Source organism: Salvia hispanica, chromosome 3 (assembly GCF_029641045.1).
Source record: "Salvia hispanica isolate PSC_SH4W2 chromosome 3, Shi_PSC_v1, whole genome shotgun sequence".
Taxonomy (NCBI): Eukaryota; Viridiplantae; Streptophyta; class Magnoliopsida; order Lamiales; family Lamiaceae; genus Salvia; species Salvia hispanica.
In genome coordinates, this window is record NC_142694.1 from 18,721,593 (window position 1) to 18,749,580 (window position 27,988).

Below are 27,988 nucleotides of genomic sequence, written 5' to 3' on the forward strand. Positions count from 1 at the left end.
TTTAATTTTGAATCTCGAAGTCAAAACAATAATTTATTCCTCGTCAAGACCAAATTTATAATTGGGAATTGATAGCAACTCGAGGCTCGAAATTCTTCTAAATTAAAAAACGAATGATATTCACTGATTGAAGGTTGGCTAATTATTTTATTACGCATTGCGTCGATATTCTAAGCCATCACGGAAGTTCTAATAAAAATACAAGATTAATAGCATAAAAATAAAAAATAAAAAACAAATATTTTAAAACCAACACAAGACAGCACAAAGTAATGTATTAATTTAATAATGAATCACCAATCACAAGTAACGATTCTAAATGCGAACTCACACTTTAGATCTTTCCCTAAAATAATAAATAAATCAAATAGTTCAACTAAATCATTGAATTATTTGTATTCCCATTAAAACATATTCTGAAAAAATCAAATTCAGACCAACATGTAAAAATACTTTGGCATAGATATATAATAATAATATGATCAGTTTGGCTATTTAAGATAGAAATAACTTGCAATTTTGTGCCGAAAAGAACACGTCTATTTTTAAACAGGTAGGAGATAATAATTGAGCGGTTCCGAGTATTCAAACATATTGTCTATGTCCAATCAATCATATTCTCTTGTCCTTCTATTTTTTTTAATTATAATTGATTGGATCATCACTTAATAGTAGTAATACTTATATTAGAAATAATGAATTTTTTACTAGTCATAAAATGGCCAATAGAAACTTGTAGTATAATAAATTAATAATATAAGAAGGTATGACCACTTTCGGAAAGGAAAGTCAACCAACGTAACTATGTCTGTGGGAAGTCGGTTTGATCGGCTAATGTCGGTGGTCCACCAGTCACATCACCTCATCATCACACACTTCAACAAATAATTTCTCCTCCTATCTTCTTTCTTAATTAATTAATTACATGTAATTTTTAAAATATATCTATGTTTTGCGATATGCCTCAAAATAAAAAGGTTGTTATTATTCCAATTGAATACATGTTTCGCGTAAGTACAAATATAAACATCTTGATCGTGCAATTGGCGAGTTTATTTTACAGAATTGTCGCTATAATGATTTTAACTTGAAGAAAAATATTTTAATGTGGTCAAAATCCTCACTATAATTGATTTAACCATATAACATGGTCATATTCTAATGCTTACAGCACCTTAATTCAAAATAAAGATCAAATTTCCAACCTTATATTTTAAAATAAATGGATAAGATTAAATCTTATAATCTCAATAAATAGTAGACAAAATATCAACAAAAGGGTTATATCGTCATTATGTTATCATATGATAATTTTCGTGGATGTTTTTTTATATCAACATAGTGTATTACAAATATCAACAATATGACATAAGAATATCAACACTAGTACAAGAAAATATCAACACATATTTATTGAGGTTTTTACATGGTTTTATTGAGATTTTTACATGTATTTGTTGATAAAATCTGGTTATCAACATTTACGAAAACTAAAATAAAAAATATCAAATTTCATCATCCGAATGTCGTATGTTAAAATGCAATTGAGATCTCGTTGGAATCCTTATAAAATTATCTTTAATTTGATATATTTTTTGCGAAAAAATAATTTAAATCAAGAGAGTTACGTAAATTTAAAGTTTTAAGATGATTTTAATGAGAGGGAATTAACATTAATACCCTCTAAACATTAATACCCTCTAATTTTATTTATTAATTTTTTTAATTAAAAATATAATCCATGTGACATTATTTCAATCACTAGATCTTCTAATCTAATGGCTAAGATTTAGTTTTAGTTTGGGATCACTCTCCTATATGGCGTATGTTTAATTACAATTCATCAAGCCTGATTTTTGTGTTTGAATTGGTTGTTCTCGAAAGAATCCTGAGTTTTATTATAATTAAAATAATTAACTTAGTTAGCTACATTAGAATCTTACACATGTACACTCAAAATTTGAATATATTGTCATAGACAATATTTGTAACTTATTTTTTTATTTTCACGTATAAGTATATATAATGAGTTTATTATGTTTCAAGTTTCAAGTTTCAAGTGAGTCACATTTTCAATCTTAGAGCACGAAAATTTATGGTGAGTACGACAATTTTGATACAATGAGCACTTATTATTGGTACAACAAAATGAATTTGAATGTTTCAAACATATACAAAGTGTGATAAGATATTTCAACTTAACCATGAAGCGAGTTGTAGGGTGGCCACGTGTAGGCGTGTTTGACATTATTATTTTTGGTTGCAACTTTGTTGACGAATGTGTTGTTTTATTGACAAAAGTGGAAATCCACTACCGACCTATCAAATTCTTCCATTAATGGGATTATCACATTGTCGTGATTTGACTTTCTTGATTATTTAATTTGAACTCTAGTTCCATTTCAAGAGCGTCCGCAGTGTATGAACGGAGATGAGCCGCGACAGAAGGGGCGGTGCGCCCTCCGTTGCTAGTGGACGGGGATGGTTGGGTGATCGGAAACGGGAGCCGCGACAGTCATCGCGCTTGGAAGTGGGGTGGGGTTCTGGGATGTGATGGTTTTTCATTTTTTTTTCAATTTCAAATTCTATAAGGGTCCGTTTGGTACACGGAATTGGAATTGAATTGAAATTGGAATTCTATGGAATTGAATCGGAAGGAATTGAATTATAATTCAATTCCAAATCCTTTGTTTGGTATAATCAAGGAATTGGTATGGAATTGCATTATAATTCCAAATCCTTTGTTTGGTATTCAAAATATTGGATTTGGAATTGAATTGAAATTCAAATCAAAATTTTAAAATTTTAAAATAACTAATTTTTTTAAATAATCATTTTTTAATAAATCTTACATGTTTATTTTTTTCTCCTCTGATATCTAATTTTTTTTATTAACTCTAGTTATATCATAAAAACAAACTTAATATATAATTATAATAACATAATCAAGCAATGATAACATGTTTCTTATTTTTGACATATAAAATAGTTTTATATGGAGTATACATAATCCAATATAATTCAAATACAAGATAATTAAACATGAATATAGTTATGTACAAATTATATCACGTCATATGTAGTTCTGAAACAACATCGAATTGATACACAAATCATAAAAGAAAATATTATACAAATATCAATAAATAAGTAAATAGTAAATAGTATAAGCTAGATTATCCCTAAATCTAGTCCACTCATTTGTAACTTGAACAATTGTAATTCCATTTGAGTGTTGAGTCTCTTCTATCTCATTACGATAACCACCCAACACATATGGTTGCGCCTCTTCCTCGTTGTAAACATCACCTTGAGCAACTCTAGTTTGAATCTCAGCATCAACCTCATCCAATAACAGAATGTTAAACATCAACAAAAACCAAAACTTCTTTGGCAGAAAATCAAGACACCAATAAATTTAACCAAAGCCAAAAAATTGATGACAAGAGATCAAACTCAAGCTTTGCAACAAACTTACATAGATGAAATCTAGCAGCTTCCACTATCTTAAATGTGATCATTCAAGTCAAGAAAATAACTATGCAACTATAGAGATGTATAGATACAGACAGCATAAAAACAATGGAGCTTTAGTTCAATATCACAGCTACATGAGATCTGATACACCATGCCATTTTTGTTACTTTTAATAAAACCCTTATTTATTCAAGACCTTCATGCATCCAGCAGCAAAGAAAATAGTAGTATCTTTTTGCAGAATTCAAAGCTTCAAACTTTATATGCAAGTTGGAATTTGAAGTGTAGGATTTGGTAAAAAAAAAGTAGGATTTTTCAACTAAAAAACTCAGAAGGAGGGTAGGGGGACTGCTTCTTCAAGTAAGCTCCAATCCAACAAAAGCATCTTAGATGAATAGCCATACAAGGAAGAAGAGATAGAATTGGTGTATTAGCATATTTGTCACATGGTTTGAGTTTTTCATCTCTTTGATTTGGGGGTAAATCGGATCTCACTCCACCCAACCACATTCATCAACCAAGTGATCACATCATTCATTGCATTGCCTTATTTTGTGTAATTAATGAATAGGCAACACCCGCCATTACATTGAACAAAACTATTGCCATACAACTAAACCAAAAATACCACCACCGTTTTATCCACAACAAGAAATTATAGGGGAAAATAGCCGGAGTTACCTGATTATCCATTGATTGTAGAGATTAATCAGCTAGGGCACACTCGCAGCCATTGATCGTAAAGATTAATCGGCTAGGGCACAGAGAGAGCCACTGGGGGCGCGAAGAGAGATGGAGAGAGGAGGAGGAGGAGGAGAAACGCGCAGAGGCAATTTTTTCAGTTATATTTGACCCGTTTTGTTTTTGACCCGTAATAGGATCCGCGCTTTTTTCTAATTCTGACCCGGTTTCATATGGAATTGGTTTTATAATTCTTTTCTTAATATATGGAATTAGAATTGAGGAATTGGAGTTGGTGGAATTGGAATTCAATTCCAAATCCACTTATTTTTGTACTACCAAACAGTGGAATTGGAATATGAATTCATTCGGAGCCTCCAATTCCAATTCCAAGGCTCCAATTCCATGGTACCAAACACAACCTAAGTACACTTCACTCTCGTCCAATATATTTTTCTCTTTAAAAATTTTGAATTCATTCGAAGCCAGAGCCCGGATGCAAATGCTTTTCTCAAGCATGGAATTACTCGTTGATGCACTACCTACAATCTCAAAAAATAGGGAAAGAGGCTGCTTGATATAATACCCGGCTTCCTAAGCTTTGCATATACCACGACCACACAGGTATATTCACCGAGACCGTGAGGATGCTCTCTTCAGCTAGATCAAGACTTTTTCTTCGGCTTGATCCATGGACTTCTTAGCTTAAAGACCAACAACACTACCACTAGGCTACTTACTTTAATATGACATTTATTGAAAATCCATATTTTCCTATGCACGGAGGGGGCAATCTTGCTATTTCTGGCTTGACTCTAAGGGATATTTAGGCTCTCCTGATGTTTGTAGGGGGCGGTCGCCCCCTCCCAACCCCTGAATCCGCCAGTGGCTGATGTGGCTAGAGTTTTTGCGTGGCGGAAGTCATCCCATCGTGGATGCTTTAAGAACCAGACTTGTAAAGTTTGTTTTTTAACGTAGACTATGTTTGTCAACAGTAAAATCTCATAACTAACTTACCATTACAATGGTATATAAGTGACATAAAACAAATAAAAATACAATTGAAAGTTACAAATCTAACTAGATCTAAACCGCAAGACTGATGATATGTTGATATGAATGAAACACAATCTATTAAGAATAAAATATGTTTGAACAGAAAAGACAGAAAACTCTGATCCCGTTGGAGCAGCTAACCTAGGCGGCCCAACTCACAAAGGTAAGGAGTAAAAGATAATGAGCTTTGAACCACTTTAACAATATAAATGGGCCAAGAATATCACACATATGTTGCTCAAAAGGCGTCTCCAATAATTAATTACTGTAATTTTATTCTCACATAACTCAATTGAATCTTTTATGCCTTTCTTGTTTAATAAGTAGATCAGCACTGTCAATTGTTACGTAATTAATCATGAAGTTCTTTTTAGTGTAGTAGGAGTAATAACTTAACAAATATTGTAACTACAATTATGTACTCCATATTAAATGTTCGAAAATATGCATGAGATATATAAAATCTAAAGCTCATCAACTCCTACCAATGAAGACATTTTATATTACCAAATATTAATTCTCGTCACACCAATTCAAATAAAAAAACACAATCTAAATCGAACAATCATACAAACCTGGTCCAAAAATGACAATTACCACCAAATTAAATCAAATAAAATACAAAACTGCCCTTAACAAAAAAAGACTTCTAAAGCAATTAAGAAACTCAATCTAAACCTCAATTCGATGTCTCACCTCTTCTCAAGATGTGCTCTTTTCAGCTCCATAAACTTCGCCGCCAGCTCATCATAATCCGGAAGCTTCGGATGGATGTGGCGGTGAGGCGAGTAGAAGTCGGGAGACTGATTGAAAGGACACGAGTTCGATCTATCAATATTCACCATCACATCACTTTCCCCCGGTCTTTCACAAGGCATTGTGATCGCCCTCAAGGGAGTTAGAGGCAGAGTTTGTCTTCCTTCCACGTCATCTTTGTCAAGATGACGCGAGGTCAACTCCACTACCTCCACATCCCCATCCACTTCTCCAATAGAGAAGTCATAATAGGGTTGACCTAAAACTACACCACTATCTCTCATATGACGGGGCTTACGCCTGATCTCGGGCGATGACCCTTCCGACTCCCCATAATACGAGGAAAATTCATTGTAAGCCGTGGCTAGGCTTCCTTGAACGAGTGATCTCTTCCTCGACCTTTTCCTTATCGACTTCCTCGACTTTGTTTCATCCGCGCCAAAAGATTTGAACACGAATAATCTCTGATCTTGGACATTGCTATCAGTGATCACGGGTGGAATGAACTCCTCGATATCATCAAGATAGATCACTTCTTCACCCAATTTGACTGAAATTTCTGAACTAGTCTCCATGTCATTTCCTAAATCGACTTCTTTCCTCATTCCAAAACATGATTTTCTCCAAAATTTCTTGGATTCATTCAACAAATCTTCGTACATGATCCTGATGTCGTCTCCCTCTCTCATCTCGAGCTCTACGACGTGGTTTTGATCACTGATCTGAGCTCATTCATGCATACATTCGAAAATATGTGATTAATTTATTGATGGTAATTAAATTGAAAGTTTAAAAAATCATGACGAATGTACATTGAATTTCACCTCATTTTCGAGAAATTGAGGTTTGTATTCAAGAAACAAAGGCTGTTCCTCAGTGTAACTTTCAGCAATTTCATCCAAGAATTTGTACTTGACATCGTTAGGCACCCTTTTCTTTTCAAGATTTTCTATAATCTGCAATAAAGACAAAAAAGAAATAAAAAAAATAGTCCCATATTGATTGCTGAATCAACAAATTAAAGGGCATCTATGCGACATTTTAACATGTTTCATAGCTTCCTCAACAAAGTTCAATTAGAAATCTAAAATAAAATTTTACAACATAATAAGAATCACATTTTTTTTTATCATAGATCTTGATATTAATCTTAAAGCAACCATATATTAGAGCTACGTACGACATAGAACAAATTTCAAATTCTTAAACGTCCGTTAATTTTTTAAAGTCTTGATATAAAATTAAACAATACTAATATAAACGAAAAAATTATTGAAATTTTAATTTTTGTGGACGAACCAAATAATGAATGCGAGTAGCTAAAACAAGACAAGACGGGCTCACCTCAGCACTGACGAGGTGGCCGGGAAGTAGCTCGAGTGCGGAGGTGACGAATTTTTCACCGTAACGGCTGGTGAAGAGCTTCCTGATGGATAGGAGCTCGGGCAGCTCCCCAAATCTTGCTGATGAGAAAATCAGTGTTGATGCTGCTTCATTGATGTCATTAGGGCAATCCCTACGATCAAGATCGAAAATATCGATTAAGAGACTTTGAAATTGAGTTCGAAATCCAAATATTTGAAATGTGGCAGTTGAATCCATTTATTTAATTTGGGCACAACTGCCTCAAATTGAAAACTGGATTTAGTTCATGATATTAATACTATATGCTCATTTAATTAATTTCACGTGTTGCAACAATTGTAACAATTATTCTGTTATTCTAATTAATAAACATGCAAAATCGTTGATAGTCAGTAAAAGAATTGCGAAATCATTACTTCGACATGTGAATATTATGTGTGAGAGTCATAATACCACATTATCCGTAAACACACAGTAACATATATATGCTCATAAATTAATCATGTTACATTAAGCAAGACACATAAATACTGAAGATTATTACACCGGACATTAGGTGGATTGAAATTTTAAAGAGTTCTAGATCCTCTCATTTTTGTCATAGATTAACTAAACATGATCCAATATTAAAATACTCCATTATTTTTCGAAGTCAGAAAAAATACCTGTGCTTTCGGATATAAGAAAGATTAATTATCACAAATTCACAAAACTGGTACAGGAGATCATACACTTGAACCATATTTTCATCAACCACAACCTGCTCCACCTAAAATTAAACAAAATCAACAAATTAACACCAAAAATTTATGAAAGAAAATCATACTATATTCCAATCTCGTGTTTTATTTTCCGGTACATATATAACAAAACACGAACATGGGGAGTTTATCGTACCCTTTCGAAGGCGAGTTGATGATGGCCGTGTTTGAGAAGCTCGGCAACATCTCTTCTCAGCTGCTTCACAATGCAACTCCTCTTGCTCTTTAGCAGTTTGAGGCGGCATTGAACTCTCTTTATCAGTTTCTTACTACAAAAAAACAGAATCATAAAATTAAGACACAGAATTAATTGAAGTACCAAAAAAACGGAAAATAGATGTTAGGAAGAAGGGCTATGCACCATTTTGAGGCCTTTCTCCATCCAAAGAGGATAATATTGAACATGTTTTTGGAGATGAATTAGGCTTAATTCTTGGCTATGAGTTGTATTTAGCTGCGGGGAAAAATGAATAAATAAAAAAAGAGGGAGAGTGTGGGTGTGATGATTGAAGCTGGAGGTGAATGTGAAGTGAATCCACCAATGAGAGTTGAGGCTTCTGCATTTTCACGGCAGTTATTTCTAGGAGTGGGTGTGAGTGATGGCGTGGGAGAGAGAGAGGTACTATAACTTCTACTAATATAATTTTATTTATATATGTCACATTTTGTATTATGTTAAATATACTAAAACTAATTATTGACAAAAAATTACTAAAACTAATTATTGCAAGAAAAAATAACTAAAACTAAATATTGCCTTTATTAGTCAACACCGCCCAATGAGTAGTCACACCTACTTTTAAATCGTTCTCACTCTTCCCTCTGTATCACCGCCACTTATAGCAGCTGTAAAATCAAATCCTTTTCTGAACCTATTTCAAATCGTGTCAAATCGGTGCATGCCAACTTTCGAGTTTGGGTTTGGAATTTCGGGTCGGGTTGCCATCTTTGTATATTAGCAATACTAATTACATTCATTCTAAATACTATTGTCAATCTCTAATCTAAAAAAAATATAAAATAGAATTAGTCATGGAATTGTTAACCAAACTTTACTAAACCATATGTAAAGAGTAGGCCAACTACCTATGACGTTACATACGTGAGATATAGGAGTGGACTTAAATTTCGATTGTCAATAAATTAACCTAACTACTTATGTCCCAAATTTCATTAAATTAAAGTTTTTATGCATTGTGATTAGTGCATTTTACGAAGTAGATGCCAATTGGGCCATGGAATTTTTCTTATTTGGGCCCAATTAGTAATGAAATCAGAAGTGTATACTGTAAAAGGGATCATAATCCAACCAATGAAGCCCCATTATATAAGAGGAAGAATTCAATTGCAATTTCAAAATAACAATACCATTGGATGAAGTTTTAATTTAAACTGATAAATTATTTGGTTGTGTTTTAATTTATAAACATATGTATTTTTTCAATCTATCTATAAATATATAAAATGAGAGTTTTGGGAATAATTACATGAATGCACATTGATAATATAAAAAGATTTCTTTAATATACTTCCTATATTTTCTATACAAAATAAATAAAAATTTATCTATATGAATTTTGGAGGTGGTTTTTGGGTCTTTATATTTGGAATTAAAAAATTATATATCCAATATTGGAAACGGTTTTTAAGGGCTAGATATTAGGGATATTTTAAATATAATTATAGAATTTTGGGAGATCAGATTCAAATTCAAAATGCACGATAATTTAATTTGACCACTAAGTATTAAATTTAATTAATTATTATAATCTATTCTAAATAAAATTATAGGGAATTTTGGTAATCACACAATTAATACAAAGTGGAGACACTAAATTAAGTGGAGTGAGCGGGAGTGGGAGGTTTTACAAGAGTGTGCATAATATATTAGGCCTATAAATATCTATATTTATACATTTATAAAAAGGGGGGTTTTGGGAAAATTAACCAAAATATCATTGTGATATTTTAATAAAAAAATTGGGAAGTGAAAAGATTTTTGAGAGAAACTAATAATGCTATTACGTTTTTGTCATTAAAATTTTGTGTCAGTTTTTTAGAGAGTTCAATTCTCAATCCTTTCTTCTACCCAAGATTTCATGCCATTCACTTTCTCTCAATCTTTCAACTTCTTTCTTTCTATAAAAACACTACTCCACATCTCATGATTCCTAATATTGGAAGAATGCTTTGACGTTTGTTTCCTTTTTTTTTATTTGGTTATTAATTTATGATTATTTTTGAAAATATCTTAGTCCGTTAATAACACGATGACATACTAGTTGTTCAGAGTATTTTGGAGGTTATGAATTGACCAGTTATGAGAAAATAACTTTGACCATACATGTAATGCGACATTTCAAAAAATCTCTTTATATTATTAAAAAATAGGTTTATACTATTATCAAATTCACACATGCTATTTTACATTAAAAATTTAAATAGGCAATAAAATACAACAGCGCAAACTTTTTCAAAATTAATAAAAAATTATATTCTATTTGTTCTTCAACCAAACTTAGCTGATCGACGAGGAGACGCAGCCTGAATAGCTGCTCTGAAATTGCACGATCTCAACGCGCCGCTGCGGACGAATTCCAACGCCGAAACCACCGCCGATTTCGCCTTCACCGCCACCTTCTTCAGCTTCCGACTCCTCAGCAGCTTCTCGCCGTCGGAATAGCCTAATTTGTAAGTCTGCAGAAAAATTCGCCTCTTTCTCGCCCGATCGCGGCGGTAGCTCCATGAAGTCATCAGATTCCGGCCGCTCCGCCGCGTCGAGAAAATTCTCCAGCCACCACCGCCGCCGCTTCTCGATCCGGCGTTGTAGTCGAATTTTTCATTTACTCCGCTGAATCGAATTGTAGGGTTTCGCGAAACAGCGGCATTCATCGCTGCTGCCAACTAATTTTAGATTAGTGGTGAAATTAAGAGAATAAATGATTTAGTTATGATTTATGAGGAAGATTTTTGACTTGTATTTAGTTCTAAGATGGTTGGCAGAATAGAATGAAATGTTATTAAACAGATTTATTTTAAGTTTTTTGATGATCTAATGATGTGACCATAATAAGTTGTGTTTTATTAAAACTGGTAAACAAATAAATGAACGTTCCGAGAAGAAACCTATTGTTTGATAACTTTGATTAGTTCATGATGAATTGAAAAAAATTATTTTAGCTATAATCCAACAATTATTTTATTCTTCAAATACTCAGGTCATGTGGGATTGATCACTCTTCTTCCAACTCCATTCTATCTTTCTTTTCCCAATTTTCGCTTGGTAACAATTTTTTATAGAAGAAAAATATATGTGGACGTCTCAAAAACTAATAACTCAACATTAAAGAAATACTCTGTGTCATCTTTATGCATTAATTGGCAACATTCATAATCAGCCTCTCAATTAAATTTTAGTCACGTAAAAGCGCCACAACGCCATAGGCAGTAAATTCCACATTATTATCTCCACTCTTCACAAAAAGTGTGAGTCAAAATGCAACATTTGGTTAAATAAAAGGGTTGAAGCCTTGTGACAAATCTAGTTCATAACTTCATTTCATGTGATCTTTTCCCATGTCACACTCATTTGTCTGTGACTTGCTTCAATACTACTTCCTTTCATTTCTTCTATTTCTACCTTCTCGTTTTCTTCATTTCGGAAATTCAACCACAAGAGTGAAAAGGAAATAAAAAGGCACGATTGAACAATGTATGAGATGAAGAAGAACTCAACACTTGTGATCCTTGCTTTGATGTTTATTCTAGTTACCATTCATGCTCGTCAGCGTAAGATTTTCTACATATATTATTTTTTGATGGTCGACTTAACATGTGACGTGAACATGCCAATGATAGCGTTCAAACAAAAGCAATCATTTGTGAGTTCATGATTAAACTTACTTTCTTTGACTTTTTAATAGCAGATCATAGCCATCGAATCCAGTCGCATCATATTGAGAGCAATACTCTTATGAGATTCAAAGTCTACCGGGTCAGTCCTAACCCATTGAAGCATAAACGGCCGAATACATTACAAGTTGCAGGGTCAAAATTACCAGATTGTACCCACGCATGTGGATCTTGTACCCCATGCCGGCTAGTCAGGGTGAGCTTTGTATGCTCATCCATTGAAGAGGCTGAGACTTGCCCTATAGCTTATAAGTGTATGTGTCACAATAAATCGTATCATGTGCCGTAATGTTGATTAATTCAATTTTTGGTCGACTATATATATGTTGTCTTTGTTTTCTATAATTGTTTTTAATGTTTAAAAGATGCTCGCAGATGTAGTGGTTGCTTACTTTTCTTCTTTAGATGCAATCAAACAATTTCATTTAATTGAAATTGTTATTTTCTTAGATGAGTTTTTTTATTTATTTATGACATGTTCCGGTTCTTCGGTTCTTCCCTTTCTATGCATTTATTTCGATAAATGAACTTCAAAATAAAATTAAATATTGCCAATTTTCATCTTGACTTCAATTTAGATCAACTCTATGTTATTTAAATTAAAAAATGAAAAATAAATTTATGACAACAAAAAAAGAGAAATACGTCTTATATCTTTTCTCGCCCCCAAAAAGAAAAATAAATTCATTCGATTACATTATCAGATAATCACACATTCTAAAACTCAATCGAAAAAAAAAAACACTGCAAATCGAGGTAATGTCATTGCAAAAGTGTTTTCGCAAATTTTCACCCTTCTCATTTTCATTTTGCCTACAATTTAGGAAACAGGGTATTATACACTATTCACCCAGCTGGGTTTTCCTTTTCAACAGAAAAAAGAAAAAAAATCACAAAATCAAGAATTTTTTACTATTTAGTTTTTCACATGGGGTAAATATGAGGTACTGCAATTTCTTCCCTTGAAAATTTATAGCATTAATTGGACGTTAGTGGCAATGATTTTGTTGTGCTTATTCTTTTTGTCATGCAAAGATGGAAGCATAATGTGCATGCCTCCCTCTTTCCTTTTTTGAGAGCTTTTTGTTTCATAGAATATATCTCAATTGATGAAAACCCATCATTTGATTAAGTGTACCCACAAAAAGTTTCCTTTGATTGCGCCATTAATCTCCCCTGTTCATGTTAAAGCCCATAAAAATCCAATCTTTAGGGCTCCTTTAGTACTTGAGACTCTATTGTACTAGTGTTTAAGAGAGAGGAGATAGAGAGGGGGAGAGGATTATGGAATGATTAGAGGTTGAATTAGAGAGGCCAAGCATGGGTTGGAGTAATTATTGGTTTCAATTTGCACTGTTAAATTGCTTTTCATATTATTCATATCCCTTTTGTGGCAAAGGGAATCTGATCTCCCACATTTTGACTCCCTGTGATGAAATTAAGGAGAAGAAAATGTATGCCTTCTTGTGCCTCTCACCAAGGAGTAAGCTGTTGCATCCATATTCCTTTATAATCGTGTTTCTTTCTTGCTTAAAACGCATTGACTTGGCTTCGGACACGAAAACTGAGAAGCTTTATGCTGGAAATTTGTAGTAGATTGCAGTTTTTTTGCCTCAAATTATGTGATGCACAATCTTAAGTTGATGTTATGCTGTATAAGAATGAGTTCAGTGGCAAATGATCTCAAAAGCTTTTCAATTTAATGGCTTGATTTGTTGTTCGCTTAAGTTGTACTGTCGGTTTCTTTTTATCTCTTTAACCGTTGATATTGATTGTCCGCTGCCATATCATCTTTTGCTTTCTTTTTTCTTTTTCACCTCTTTTGAAGTGATTATATCAGTGCTATTTTCACACTTCAAATCTTGAATTCAAGCTATGCTTCATTTTCATATGCGAGGCCAGAACTTATCTGTCATCATTCAAAGTATTCACTGTTCAGTAGTTTTGTTTTCTTGATCTTTAATGCGTTTCTCATGCTTACTAGTACTATATTTTTTTTCCGAGTTCTGCATATAGAACCGTACACAAGAAGAATCAGCAAGTATATAGATTCATGTTGGATCATACTAACCGAAGTGAACTCTGACTTAGATGTATTGAATTAGTCGAATCTTTATCGTTTGTTCTTAAGGGTGTTCGTGTTCAGGTTGATGAAGATGAACTGTATTGGGACGGGAAGGAACGAGATAAGGAATCAGCATGGTCGCATGATTCTGCTCACCTAATATCACAGTTAGCTCAGTGCTTTAGTGAGTAGAGATTGTTTTTCACTTCACTCCAAATTTTTCCATCTTTTAATTTGCATCTCCTGATTTAGCTTTCCATATGAATATTTGCATCAGATTTAAAGAATGCTACAGATATAGTCATAAAATCTGTCCAAATAGTGTGCGTTTATGTCTTTTCTTGTATATTCATGTAATAAAAGGAGAGGGAAGTGGAGAGTGAATTTATCCATTTGTTTTTAACATTATATATTCTGTTTATTTGTTCCTGATCCGCTTCTTTCAATTTTAGCTAATGCTATGGTTGGACCACGATCGTGGGTAGGACTCTTTAGCCGCACCACCAACAGAAGATTCGGAAGCACCCAATTTCTCGATTACACTTTGACCCCTATGCAGGTGATTAGGTTGTCTTCCATTAGTTCGTATATATACTCTGTGTGTGTTTGTGTTTTAGAATGACAATAGCTTTGTTGTGGGTAGTGACGTTCTGATTTCTGCCAGGAAGAAAGATTGCAATGCCTTAAAGAACGTCTAGGTGTTCCTTATGATGAGACACGAAACGAACATCAAGTATGCTTTCTCTACATTTTCCTTTCTTCCCTTTAACTGACTGAATCTGAGTGGTCTCCTTGAGTAGGGAGATTTTGACTGTGTAACATATGTCCAATCTTAACGACTTCATAGTCCGACTCCATTTCCAGGAAGCTCTTAAAGCCTTGTGGAATGAGGCATTCCCTGATGTTAAGCTTAAAGGTATGATATCCGATCAGTGGAAAGATATGGGATGGCAGGGAGCAAATCCGTCGACTGATTTCAGGTGCACTTTTGTCTTTAGCTTCTTCTCCGTGTATGAAATCAGATCAAGTAGTAGCCGTGTTGAGTTGTTAAGTCCGTGTAATTTTAGTCTAATTGCATACGTATTTGGTTCGATTTTTGTCAGCCTCGTCTACCACTTATCATCATTGTGTCAGTGAATCAATCCCAATATTTCAGTTCTTCTCATTATGAATTGCATTCACTTTAGGGGCTGTGGCTTCCTCTCACTTGAGAACTTGCTATACTTTGCCCGGAATTACCCGGTATGTTTAGTTTTCTACTCAGTGATGAACTTTTGTCGTTGGATAAATTACAGTTGGCAACATGGTTTTCGACTAATACAAAATAAATGAAGGCTACTTTTAATAGGTTACTTCTAAAGCAAGCTGGGGAACGTTCCGAATGGGAGTACCCGTTTGCCGTTGCTGGCATTAACGTCTCGTTCATGCTGATTCAGATGCTAGATTTACATTCAGGTATGTCATATAATTGGGTAAATGTTACAACTTAAGTATGCATGTTTTCCCATGGCTTGTGCCCACTTTTGCACCCTGTAAACCCGTGTTGGATTTTGTCCGAGTACAATTTCCACGCAGAATATAAGTGGGCGCGCTCTAGATTTAAGAACAAAGGCGATTCATTAGGTAGTGATATGCCACTATGGAAAGTGAGAGATTTCAGACAACAAAAATCGGGCATTCTATGTTTCGTGCTTGGTTTCACAACCATTTCAGACAGAACCAAAAAAAAAGGGGCATGCTTTGGCTAGAAATCGATATTTGCCCCGAATAACATGCTTTTTTATGTATATCCTCAGACTGTTTTGAGGCATTCAAGTGTGGCATTCTTTATTAATGAAAGTGAATTTTTGGTGTGTGTTTTTTTTGCATTACTGCATTCTTCATTAATCAAAATGATATCGAGCTCTAACTATGTGGTATTCGTTACTCGTCTGTTTAAAATATTGTCTGATCAATTTTCTTGATTTAATCTTTGCAGAAAAGCCCAGATGTCTTCCTGGATTCAACTTTCTCACATTATTAGGAGGTAAAGTCAGTTTTGGGCAATGTTTTGTTTGTATTCATGCTTGGTTTTACTGAATGAGAAATGTTCGTCGTGCCATTGCAGAAGACGGAGATGCATTCGACATCCTCTATTGTATAGCTTTCACGATGATGGACGCTCAATGGCTTGCAATGCATGCTTCATACATGGATTTCAATGTACTCCCTCTCTCTCTGTCTTTGCTCTCTCCCCTTTTCTAACAAGATAGTAACCTTGCTTTCTATGTTGGATTTATTTTGCTCAGGAAGTGTTGCAAGTAACAAGAACACAATTGGAAAGAGAATTGTCTTTAGAAGATGTTCGTGGAATACATGATTTGCCAGCTTTTAACTTTTTGTTTCAATAGTTATATCTATGTTTCTAATCTATCTATCATACATATATACTTAGCTCCAAGATTTAGAAGCAATGCGAATTCTTCCTCTTTTTATGGTGTCTTTAGAGATGCACCGGGCGGATTAGTTTACCTGGTGTAGCATCTACCATCCGTGTCGGGCTTAAGCCTGACACGGACGTATCGGATCATGTGGATGGCCCTTGATGAGACATTTGATGTAAATCTGTACTAATTCGAATGTTGTAGCATCTATGAAATCTATACTAATTCGAATGTTGTAGCATCTATGAAATCTGAGGCACCTAATGTGGTAGTCCCTTCGTCTCCTAAGAGATAAACTATTTGACAGTAGAATGTGTTCCCTAATACGTGTTAATCCCACCGTCCCATAATAAGAATTACATTTTGATATTTCAGTAACTTATTTCACTCACATTCTATTATAAACCAATATAAAAAAGTGGATCTCACATTCCTCTAATTTTTCCAACTTACTATTCTTTACATTTTTTTAAAACTCATGCCCAGACCAACCGTGACTCCTATTGTGGGACATAAAGATTATTTCTGAACTCCATAAATGATTATTTGAGCCCTTGACTTGAGTACTATATTAAATCATGTGACACGTTGGACGACGAGTCATGAAATACGTGCTCAAGCACGCGTAGGTGGCGCGTGTGCTCATCACCGTGCAACGCAGTGCTTCTTAGTCTAAATCGTGCAGTTGTAAATTTCTGAGCAATACTCTTGTCTACTCAATAATTAAATGATTATAGTAAAGGTTATCCCATAAAAACCATCTTAAACTTTTGTAGCATGACATGGGAGAGTTCACATTGCATAAGTGCAATAAGTGAGGCATAAGCCATAAAGCAAAATTAATCATGATTATTTATTATACATCCAATTCCACTTTGTCTAGAATTTTTTGAGTGGTTTGATTTCAGGATGATGCAACGATGGTCGTGGTCCCTTTCTTTCATTCTTTTAAAGAAAATTCAGTGAGCAAATTCGCTTTTTTTCTTTTTATTGTTTCAATTAAGATAACTTATTATTAAAATTAAAATATTTTTATTATTATTCTATTACATTTTTCTTACTTTATTCTCTTCATTTAACACACAACATATAAAATTGCATAAAATGGCGTGTAGCCCAAGGAAAGAGTTATTTTCCTCAGACAAAGGGATTCACTATATGACTAATTATCACCTGATTATCCATCTACGATTAAATTATGAAATTCAATCTCATGAACCAAGATAATTATCACATACTCCCTCCGTCCACAAAAAATAGGGCAATTTGTGTATAACACAGGTTTTAATGTAGAATTGGTAAAGTAAGAGAGAATGAAAAGAAGTAAGAGAGAAGAAGAAGAAAAAGTAAGTGAGAAGTAGAGTTAGTGGAATGATGTGAAGAGTTATTATTTGTTGAAATTTTTTCATACATGAATGAGCTCTATTTTTTGTGGACGACCAAAAATGGTAATTGTACTCTATTTTTTTGGACGGAGAGAGTACTATATATTTAAACCAAAATATAATTTTGCAAATTGAATAAGCAATTTGTAGTATGCAGATATCAGAAAAAAATACTCCGTAGAATATATTTTTAAACTAAAATCTAAAGTCAAAATCGTATTATATATAGCATATATCATATGAAGTTAATTGTTATTAAACCAAAATCTAAAGTCAAACACGTTTCCATTATAGTATATGTATATACATGGAGTACTTTTTTTTGATAAAATGTCTGTGATGAGCATTTATTTGCAACCGAAAACAAGAACCAAGTCTTTTTCATTCTTCACATATATCTGAAAATTATAATATCAAGTTAATGTGACATGTATGTCTTTTAAAAGATTGGTTGTTTCCGCTTACTTTTTTCTTTTTAGAGAAGGAATGTTTCCTCATATTTAATTCGGAGTTGTAACAGTTTCTCAAAACATAACCAAATAGTAATACTCATCTTCATATTTAAGTTTACATATAAAAAAGTTGTGAAATCTAGGTAAGTTATTCCCTTAGAAATGGTATGAAAATTTATCAATATAATATTGATGTTTCAATAACTCATTCTAATGGAATAATTATATTATCATAACTCATTAATATTTGATAGTAGGTTGGATTCGATAAGATTATATGTGCCTATTAGACCTTCACTTTTTTAAATCGAAAAATTACTGCGAGTTCGATCGTTAGACCTTCTGACACGACACTTATCCGATTTGAAAAAATTACTACGAGTTCATTCTCTTAAACGGTCTAATACGAAACTCTTTAAGATTAAAACAAAAACACTTTCAAATTAAAACAAAAACTATCCATCCTCACTAGACAGACAAGAGATGGTCCATATCGAATTTAATGGGCGCACATGATGGGCCAACTCCTTTTGGAAACACGCTTTTGCAACTCAACCGAAAATAAAAGCGCATAGAACATGTGATTTGGTCCCCCAAGAGTCGGGTTTAGCTCGTGACTCAATATTTTTCATTATATTCCTTGACTTAATTATTGAATAACACATGAATATACATCGCTTTCATTCAAATATACTCTATTTAACTTTTGGAGAAAGAGTCTCATAAATCATAAATTTGTTGCAACTAGTTTTCGTGATCTTTTGGATTACCTTTTGTGATAATTTTTTCTAACCACCGCTTACATATACAAATTTTGACATCTAATGATATAATTAATTTAAAAATCTTTTGATCTTTTTCTATACTTTAAATAAATGAATAAGAATAAAAATAAAAATATATTATAATTTTGATTTTCATAACTACTTCATTAATTTTTCATAATTTTATACATGGAAACTTATGTGGTGTACGAATCCGCCATATTTTTATTTTTATTATCATTCGCGTCATGAAATTTACTCAATATACGTTTATATCAAGATAGTCTTTACAAAAGGCATTCTTCATCTTGATCTCAGTCTTTTCCTATAATTTAAAACTCTATTTTTGCTCAATTTGGTAAATATATTGAGTGTATGGAATATTTTGCTAAATACATGAGCTTACTAGACATATTAAACACGTGCCTCACATGTCAGATGATATAAATTAATCAATAAAACTTATTCTATAAAATATGATAGAATAATATGTGGTCAAATAATTCTTGTGTCCAACCATCTCTCAATTATCAGAAATACAGAGGGTACTTGTTTGGTTGTTGGCTCGAAATCTAATTTGGATAATTTATTTTTTGTCTTTATTATTTTAATTTATTTTTTAAATCTCGATTTCAATATCGCACAAAAATATACTCAATTACTACAAAAAGAATGTTAAATTCAAAGTAATTATTGATAAATTTAAAATTTAGGTCTAATCTAAAAATACTTCCAAAAGATGGGTATATAAACGTAGAAATCTTGCAATTAGGATAATGATATCTACATCATTCTATTCATCCACTGGAGCCCACTTCTCTTATGGTGTGAAAGACTTATCCACAATGATTTTATTTTGTTAGTATTTGTGAAAAAAAACTATAATTGAGGTTATTCTAGTGTACCTTAAAACTTTCATTTCTATAACCTATATATATGAACAACTACAATGGTCGATTTTGTCATTAAATACAATCAATTTATTTTACGTGAAATGTCAGATCAAGTATGTAATTTCTATTTTTTTTTTAATTTTTATTTAGTTATGTAAATATTTTATTTAAATAATAATTATAAAACTTTAATTACTTATTTTTTAAACTTAAATAAATATATGAAATTTCAATTTAATAGTAAATAGATAACAATTTAAAAAGCAAGTAATGAAGTGAATTATACTCACTTAACCAAATTTGTCGCTTTTCCATTACTATATCCTTGGAAAATTAACGTGACACATAAATGGCTTACACACATGAGTAAATATTTGTCATTTATTTGAAAAGTTGACTTGACACGTGAATGATAATATAATGATACAAAGTTATGAACCACAAAATATTAGTAAACACGAAATACATGCAATTTTCTCTATTCCATTGATCGGAATTTCGAATGACTTGTTTAGAAACGACAATTATCAAAAAAGGCATTAAACACAAAATAGATGCATTTTTCTCGGTTATTCCGGTAGATCGAAAATTCGAATGATCACGAGGGATTTGATGTCTTTAAAAAAAGTTCTATTAACTTTACTTTTGGAAAAAAGAAAAAAAAAAATCGTTCATCAGCACAACCCCTTTGTGTACATCGAGTCAGAAAATATAATCACAAATTAGTTTCACCTTTCTCCCACCTACATTTGCTTCATCACAAGCCTTCTCTTGCAAAACTAAAACAAATAAAACGAAAAAAAAGAAAAGAAAAAGCCTTCAAAGTTAGTCTCACTTGTCCTAAAATACCATTAAAAAGACTAGTCCTAAAATGGCTCGAAACGACAATGCAGCTTCGGGAGCACGATGGCCTATCTCGTGGGGGGCTTTGTAGAAGGCAACGTTAGGGTGTGTATTAGCCATGCCGCATTCCCATGAAGTAGTTGAAGTCGTGATGTTGAACCCTCAATTGCTTTAGCCAAGAATCGGCCACGCTCAAGAGCGACGTCATCCTCTCCCGGTCAAGGCCGTTCTCGTCTGAAAGCCACACGTCCCCTTGCATCTTGTAACTTGCCAAACCAAATGGAGGGAGAGAGATACTTTTCCCTTCCTCTCTTTTCCTCTTCAAATCGTCTATGTCGTCGCCCAAGTCCATGTCTATTTCATCATAACCCCGGAATTATAAGCACGTTTCAAGAAAATGGGAAGACGAGACGATGATTGAGTTCCATGTTCATACCTTGAAACGAGGAGGAAAGGGTGTGGTACGTGAGGAAACACGTTTGCAAGTCTCTATTGGTTCTACCGGTTGGAATGTGATAGATAGGGTACCTAGATCAAGAAGAAATGATTTATGCACGCGTACTGAATACAGATGATACGACAGTAATGCGTTTAGAATGCTAACCAGGCGATGGCCATCCAACTAGCCGGTGAAAGATCCACACTTCTTAACGACATTAATCCCCGATGGCTTTGAGCTAAGCTACTAATCTGAGAAGTAAATAATCAAGAAACTCAATCCACAAAAGCAAGAATATATTCCTCAACAATAACACGAAAGTAGAATAAAGAGACGTTCGCCTATAACAGATCAAGACACGAATCAAGAAAGTTCACAACTTCTTTATAATAGGCATGACCTAATTATTTGATTCTTCCATATCATATCCAAATAACCCACTCCTCCATTATTGATTCCTTGCCAATATTAAGTAAACCTTCAACTTTATCAAGAGCAAACACGAACTCAAGCTCAATAAAAAAGGGTTACCTTGTCCGTGAGAGGGACCCTTCCATAGGGAGACGATCTCTCAAAGTACTCAAGGTAAAGATTACCCAATCTATCATTCGGATGCCACAAATCCTGCTCACATATCCCCTCCTCGGACGAGCACCCATCCCACCTCGACAACTTCTCACTCTCGCTCTCGTCACTGAACGAATCACTAAACGAGTCCCTTGTCTCGCTCACGGAATCAGTCTCTTCCCTACACCACAAATGCAGTCTCCAATCAAATCAAGCAATCCACATTCAAATTTCAATTCATTTCCAGCTTAGCAATGCCACTCAAAACCAACACAAATCAACAATCACAATCAAATAACACACTAAACAAAGAACTCAATCAAATCAAGAACGATGATCAGCTCTGTAAATGTGGTCTCTTCACCTCAAGCAGTTTGCAGATGAACTACTGGTGAAAATCTGGATTGCAGAGAGGTAAGGCACGAAGTATTGAATCAGATTCTGGCCGTCATCGGAGGCAATTGGAACTCCGGCTCCGTAAGCACTCCATTCATCAAAACTACTCCAAAGATCAGCAAGAACAAAGTAGTCAACTTTCTCCCTTTCACATGGATGCCATAGCTTGTTAAGCTTCCTTGCCTCACTCTACACATCAATTAAACCATCAACAAAAAGGGGGAATCACTCAAAACCATCATCAATCAATAGTAAAATTGAATTGAAACATGATAGAGAAATAATGGGAGCTTGAAACAATTCATGAAAATTGGAATTTTGAGATAAAGATCAAACCTTTGAGAGAAACTGGGAAGGGGCAAGGGGCGTTGTGCGATTTAAGAAGCTTTCAAGGTTTGTGGTCTGCATTGAAACCTTGTTGTCAATCAACATGATTTCCCTTCAACACGGCGAGATATGGTGGATTAAGAGAGAGAATTTGGGTGTGATTCTCTCTCCTAACTCGTTGGCACAGAGGAGAAGAGAGGATGAAAAACAGAGGAAGGGAAAAACCAAAAGGATTTTACGAGGAGAGGAAGAGAGAAATTGACGGGATTTTCCTTCACTTTCTATGTGAGGAGAGAAGAGAGAGAATTGGTCTTAAAAAAAGATTACTACACTTTGACGTTTGGACAAACCATTAGCATAAACCGCAACTCTATCAAATTTTCCCTTTTTTTATTTGAATTTTCTCCCAAAATTCGATCTTTCAACAAGATTTCTGATCACCGGAAAAGCCGGGCTCCGTCGGATTTCGGCTAAACCCCCAAAAATTCAATCTTTTTCTCTATCCAAAAAAGCCCAGATATTCTTCTTGAAAAAGAGAAAATCATAATCTATTCTCACCTATAAAATTTTGGGAAAAAAAACCCACTACCCAAAATTGAAAATTCGATATAAAAAAAAATATTGGTTTTCTTTTTCAATCTTTGCTGGGAAAATGACATGCACCCGATTTTCCTTAATTCGATAAGAAATCACAGCGAATTACGCTTTGTAGTGCGTGGGCTGTGTGTGAAAGCGAGGGAGGGAAAAACTTGGAAGAGAAGGAGTTTTGATAGAAACAACGTTTGATTCACTCCAAGAGAGGAAAAGGGCAGCTGTTTTGAAATTAGTGAAATAAATTGAATCTTTTTTCGTCTAAATATACACGAATTCAACAGAATTAGGGTGAGATTTCTTTGTTTCTGTGTAATAAAAGAATCAATTTTTCTTTAAAAAGTGAAAACAATAACGAATTTGAGAGCTGAATGGCTAAATCAGAAGTGAGATATTCTGTATGAATATGAATCTCATTTAAAGAAGTTTGAAAACCATTTTCCACTGAATGATATACAATAATTTAATTTACTCTTATCTTATATTCTCACTAATTAATTGTCTGTCTCATTTGTTATCAGCACAATTTTAATAAATGTTAAATGTCAAAAAATATGAACGTCAAAGGATGTGAACTTTAAAGTATAAAAAAAAATAGTTAACTTTTGTTAAAAGTTGAAAGGATACGAAAATGAATTAATTAGAGAGAGTATTCAATTTTAATTTTAATTTTAATTTAATAATATACTAGTAAATTACTTAGTTATTCTCATTATAATTTTTTTAATAATTTTAATTGAAATTGAGGTATTTATTGGTAAGCTAAAACGGCCGCATGTGTCACGCACGCATAACGTGATGGCTGTGATGTGCCGTTAAAATAACACTTCGTCAATAAACACGTACCTGTTATCGTTACGTTATATTGGGACGTGATAAACCTCTGTTGTAGATGTCATGAATGGATCAATTGGTCATGGTCCAAATGAATAATTATTCTTCACTAAGCAAATACTAGTAATCAACAATCCTTAACATATTTATTACATTGGTTAATACGGACAATAGTTTAAACCTTAATTATTGTTAAAATTACAAATCATTTTCAGCTTTATGATTGTCAAGATTTCATGTGAATGCACTTTTGCTGGATGCATCCATTTTTCCGAATCCATATACGACACATTTTAAAATAAAATTACTATCGAAAGAACTAACCTTATACACTTACGTATAGAAAGGTATTGTAATTGTGATTTATGTAGTATATTAATATTGCTTTCAAAGATAACACATTCCACTTTTTAAATAAAAATTCATCTATTTTATTTTGATAGTACTGCTGTAGAGATAATTATTATTGGTACTGTTATGGTGTTAATTATTAAAATATACATTTAAATAAAAAGATTAATTTGTCTTCTAGACGTACGTGATTGCTGGTTATGATATGACACATAGTTTATGAAATCTTTTTATAAGTTAGATTTTTCGTGGTGTGAAGTGATTATTGATCTTCTTATAAAACAATCTGTAGGTTTTTATTCATTACTATTACCCACGAGTATTAACATAGAAATAGATAACCCATAATTTCTAAATTATCCGATATTTTATGATCGGATTAAGTTTACTTAAATTTATGTACTGGAATCTAATCATCCGTTAGCATTAGTCACATATTTTCTAATTAATTAATTAATCCAAAAAGATTATGCAAAATAAAGCTAAAATTATCTAATCCAAACCTAAATTATGTTTGTCGATTTAAGTCAAACATAAAAACATACGGTCTTGTTTATGTCTCTTATTTTCAAAACACACACTGTATTTTGACCTTGTAAAACGTACGATGTTTAATTTAGTATACTTCCATTTCAATCTTGTACAATCTTATAAAACAATCTATCTAATTGTCTAAGATAAAAAGATATGACTATTTTATAAAAGCGGAAAAAACAACTAAACAAGAAATCTAGGACAGAAAAAATCAAAAGATTTGATCCTTGTAATCATTTATTTTGAGATTGACCAGAACAGAAACAATCAAAAGATAGTAGTAAATAATTATGTATTAATCCAATCGGTGTATATATAGTAGTATTATTATCTTATGATAAATAATTGTGGTATATAATGAATTGTAACCATAAAAAAAGTTGGAATATGTTGATGAGTAGAAATGAATTTAGCCATTGAACAAGTCAATGCAGAGTGATAGTGTATGGATTCATTTTCCTCTTGATGTGCAAATTAATATTGGGTTTTGTTTATTGTGACTATTCTTAATCAAGGCATCCATAACTTACCACTATTTTCATTTCGTCATATTTATTATTTATATGTTTTATTATTTCTTGAATACCATAATTATATCACTAATGAATCACTTTTACTCATGTGTATATTCATATCGTATGTTTTTATTCATTGACGTTATTTATTAGTAGTATAACTTATGCATATAATTAATTTATATTTTTCATCAAAATTTTAGAATGGATTATTTGAAATTTAATTTAATTGAATTTTAAAATATTTCATATATCTATTTACAAAAAATAGTTTTGTTTTTCATTTATTTCAGCCATCAAAATTAATCCTTACGTATTTATGATAATTTACTCTAATCAATATGTGTTAGTATCATTTTTCACTAACAATACTCATATCATTTTCTTTGTATCTCTCTCCTACTTGATCAATTTGCATTATAATTTATGTTCTCCATTATAAGACTATTTGCAACCCCTTTTTTTCATTTTAAAGTATGTAATTTACATTTTTATTCTAATGAATAAATAGTTACATACGGAGTACTATATACTATCATGTTGGTCCAAAAGTGTTGTTCATCATTTTCCATTCCAAAGAAAAGGAATTTATTTTTCTAAATAGGACCAAATATTTTCCATTTTCTATAATTCAAGTTAGGCAAATAATTAATATTGAATATGGTGTTAGTTGAGTTATATTTCATTACTTCTCGTTTATTTGACTGTCTTCAATTTATGATATCAATCACCATCATACTTCTGGAATATTTCTATCTCATTTGAATAATTTGAAATTAATAGCACATGGAGTAACTTCTACTATAAAAGACCATATTATTAAAAAAAATATTTGACTTTGGCCCATTCCAATTTCCTACCTAAATATACCGAATTACATAATGGTTATTAATTTGTAAAAATTAATTCGGTCGTTGGGGTAAACTGAATTACCGAGTCTAATTTACTTTCTAAGTCTTCTGAAGTATGCTTTTCTCCAATTGTTTCATTTTTTACAATGTAAAATTGGGTGGATTTAAATAATTATATACTAACTTCATAAATAACGAATTCCCATATTAAACCTATTTTAAATGATTTACAATACAATATTATATGTGTCTACAATATATATGCCTGATAAAAATATGATTTTGATTTCTACCATTTGACTCCGTTTTTCTACAATTTATGTGGCTAGTTGTGACTTTTTTCTTCCTGGCCATTGGATTGGTTGATTTGAGCCTTTTTCAATTGTATAATGTCTAATTCAGTTCCAACTTCTGAAAAAAAAGGACGAATTTATTATGAATAAGAATATGACAAGACATTAATGATACATTGTGTATAATTTCCAATCAAAAGAATTCAACTAGAAATTATTTATTTTACAAATATCTTGAAGATAAAAAAATATTTTTTTAAAATCTAACCGCTGGTGAATAAGTGACCACAAAATGACACCAATCAAAGCATCAATTGACTTTTGAATATACTAATTTCCAAGTTTGGCAAATCCCATTTACTGGACATTCTAGCAAATGTAATTATTGGGACCTAGACAATTTTAATAAATTCTTAATTAATTTTAACATAAATGCTAAGAGACTACCAACTAAGTTAGTAACCTTTCAGATTTTATGGCAATTGGCAAACTGTTCATTGTATTGGGAAATTAATTTTCATGTCAGACTTTATTAATTGGTTCTGAAATTAATGTCCAACTTGGCATTATTTTCAACTACATTTGACTATTTCCTAAGTACAATAGACATTATACTCCTGAGTACTCCCTTCTTCGTTCCACTTTAAGAGTCTCAGTTGAGTTTGGCACGAGTTTAAAGAAATACTATAAAAGAAAATTGGTGAATCCTACTTTTTTTATATTAGTTTTATAATAAAATATGAGTGAAAAGGGCTAGTGAAATGTGGGACTTGATACCATTTTTGAAATATTACAACCAGAATTTCTAAAATGAGATACTAAAAAATGATAAACTAGAACTCCTAAAATGGGACAGAGGAAGAGGAAGTAATATTTAGTCTACTTTGTTCCCTCAAGTGCTCCAAGTGAATAAAATTTTATTACTAAGATAAAATCTTTGTGCTACTCTTATTTGATCAGTTTTGGGAATCCAAATAATTTAGTAATAAATACCGCAGAAGGGAAAGATTGCATGTCTATATTGTACTTAAAATTATGATATACTACCAAAATTCTGATATTTTTCATATGTGCGATATATTATTGTTGAGTATGAATCATGAAAAGAAGCAAATCGGTCCATGATTTTATGTTTATATATCTTAGCGCTAGTAGTTCTTTTAATAGCTATGATTTGTTTATTTAAGATACATTTCCTTTGGATTATTATTCTATGGGTCATATTCTAATGCCACCCTAATCTAAAATCAAGACCAAATCTACATCCTTAGATTTTAAAATGAGTGGATGAGATTAAATCTTATGAATCTCAATAAATAGTAGACAAAATATCAACAAAAGGGTAATATCGTCATTATGTTGTCATATGATAATTTTCGTGAATATTTTTATATCAACATAGTATATTACAAATATAAAAAATATGATATAAGAATATCAACACTAGTACAAGAAAA

At 32.5% G+C, this 27,988-nt stretch overlaps 4 protein-coding genes across 4 annotated transcripts; 2 read left to right on the forward strand and 2 right to left on the reverse strand.

Annotated features, from left to right (window-relative positions):
- Window positions 1-5,790: 5,790 nt before the first annotated feature.
- LOC125216788 (uncharacterized) lies at window positions 5,791-8,687 on the reverse strand. Its single transcript, XM_048118555.2, has 6 exons — window positions 8,458-8,687; window positions 8,233-8,365; window positions 8,001-8,104; window positions 7,315-7,486; window positions 6,795-6,926; window positions 5,791-6,692 (listed from the first exon to the last, which is right to left on the reverse strand). Exons 1-6 carry the CDS (start codon window positions 8,499-8,501, stop codon window positions 5,907-5,909), a joined length of 1,371 nt encoding a protein of 456 aa, XP_047974512.1. The 5' UTR covers window positions 8,502-8,687; the 3' UTR covers window positions 5,791-5,906.
- A 2,987-nt stretch (window positions 8,688-11,674) lies between these two features.
- Window positions 11,675-12,457, forward strand: LOC148930312 (protein EPIDERMAL PATTERNING FACTOR 1-like). The gene is made up of 2 exons (XM_089066836.1): window positions 11,675-11,885; window positions 12,020-12,457. Exons 1-2 carry the CDS (start codon window positions 11,807-11,809, stop codon window positions 12,295-12,297), a joined length of 357 nt encoding a protein of 118 aa, XP_088922962.1. The 5' UTR covers window positions 11,675-11,806; the 3' UTR covers window positions 12,298-12,457.
- Window positions 12,458-12,751: 294 nt separating this feature from the next.
- LOC125216893 (uncharacterized) lies at window positions 12,752-16,720 on the forward strand. Its single transcript, XM_048118681.2, has 10 exons — window positions 12,752-13,491; window positions 14,155-14,257; window positions 14,526-14,632; window positions 14,738-14,806; window positions 14,938-15,053; window positions 15,261-15,315; window positions 15,408-15,528; window positions 16,052-16,099; window positions 16,181-16,275; window positions 16,362-16,720. Exons 1-10 carry the CDS (start codon window positions 13,441-13,443, stop codon window positions 16,461-16,463), a joined length of 867 nt encoding a protein of 288 aa, XP_047974638.1. The 5' UTR covers window positions 12,752-13,440; the 3' UTR covers window positions 16,464-16,720.
- A 3,922-nt stretch (window positions 16,721-20,642) lies between these two features.
- Window positions 20,643-23,401, reverse strand: LOC125211442 (uncharacterized). The gene is made up of 6 exons (XM_048111239.2): window positions 22,572-23,401; window positions 22,204-22,424; window positions 21,804-22,020; window positions 21,438-21,523; window positions 21,270-21,361; window positions 20,643-21,187 (listed from the first exon to the last, which is right to left on the reverse strand). The coding sequence occupies exons 1-6, from the start codon at window positions 22,665-22,667 to the stop codon at window positions 20,946-20,948; spliced, it is 954 nt and encodes a 317-aa protein (XP_047967196.1). The 5' UTR covers window positions 22,668-23,401; the 3' UTR covers window positions 20,643-20,945.
- Window positions 23,402-27,988: the final 4,587 nt, after the last annotated feature.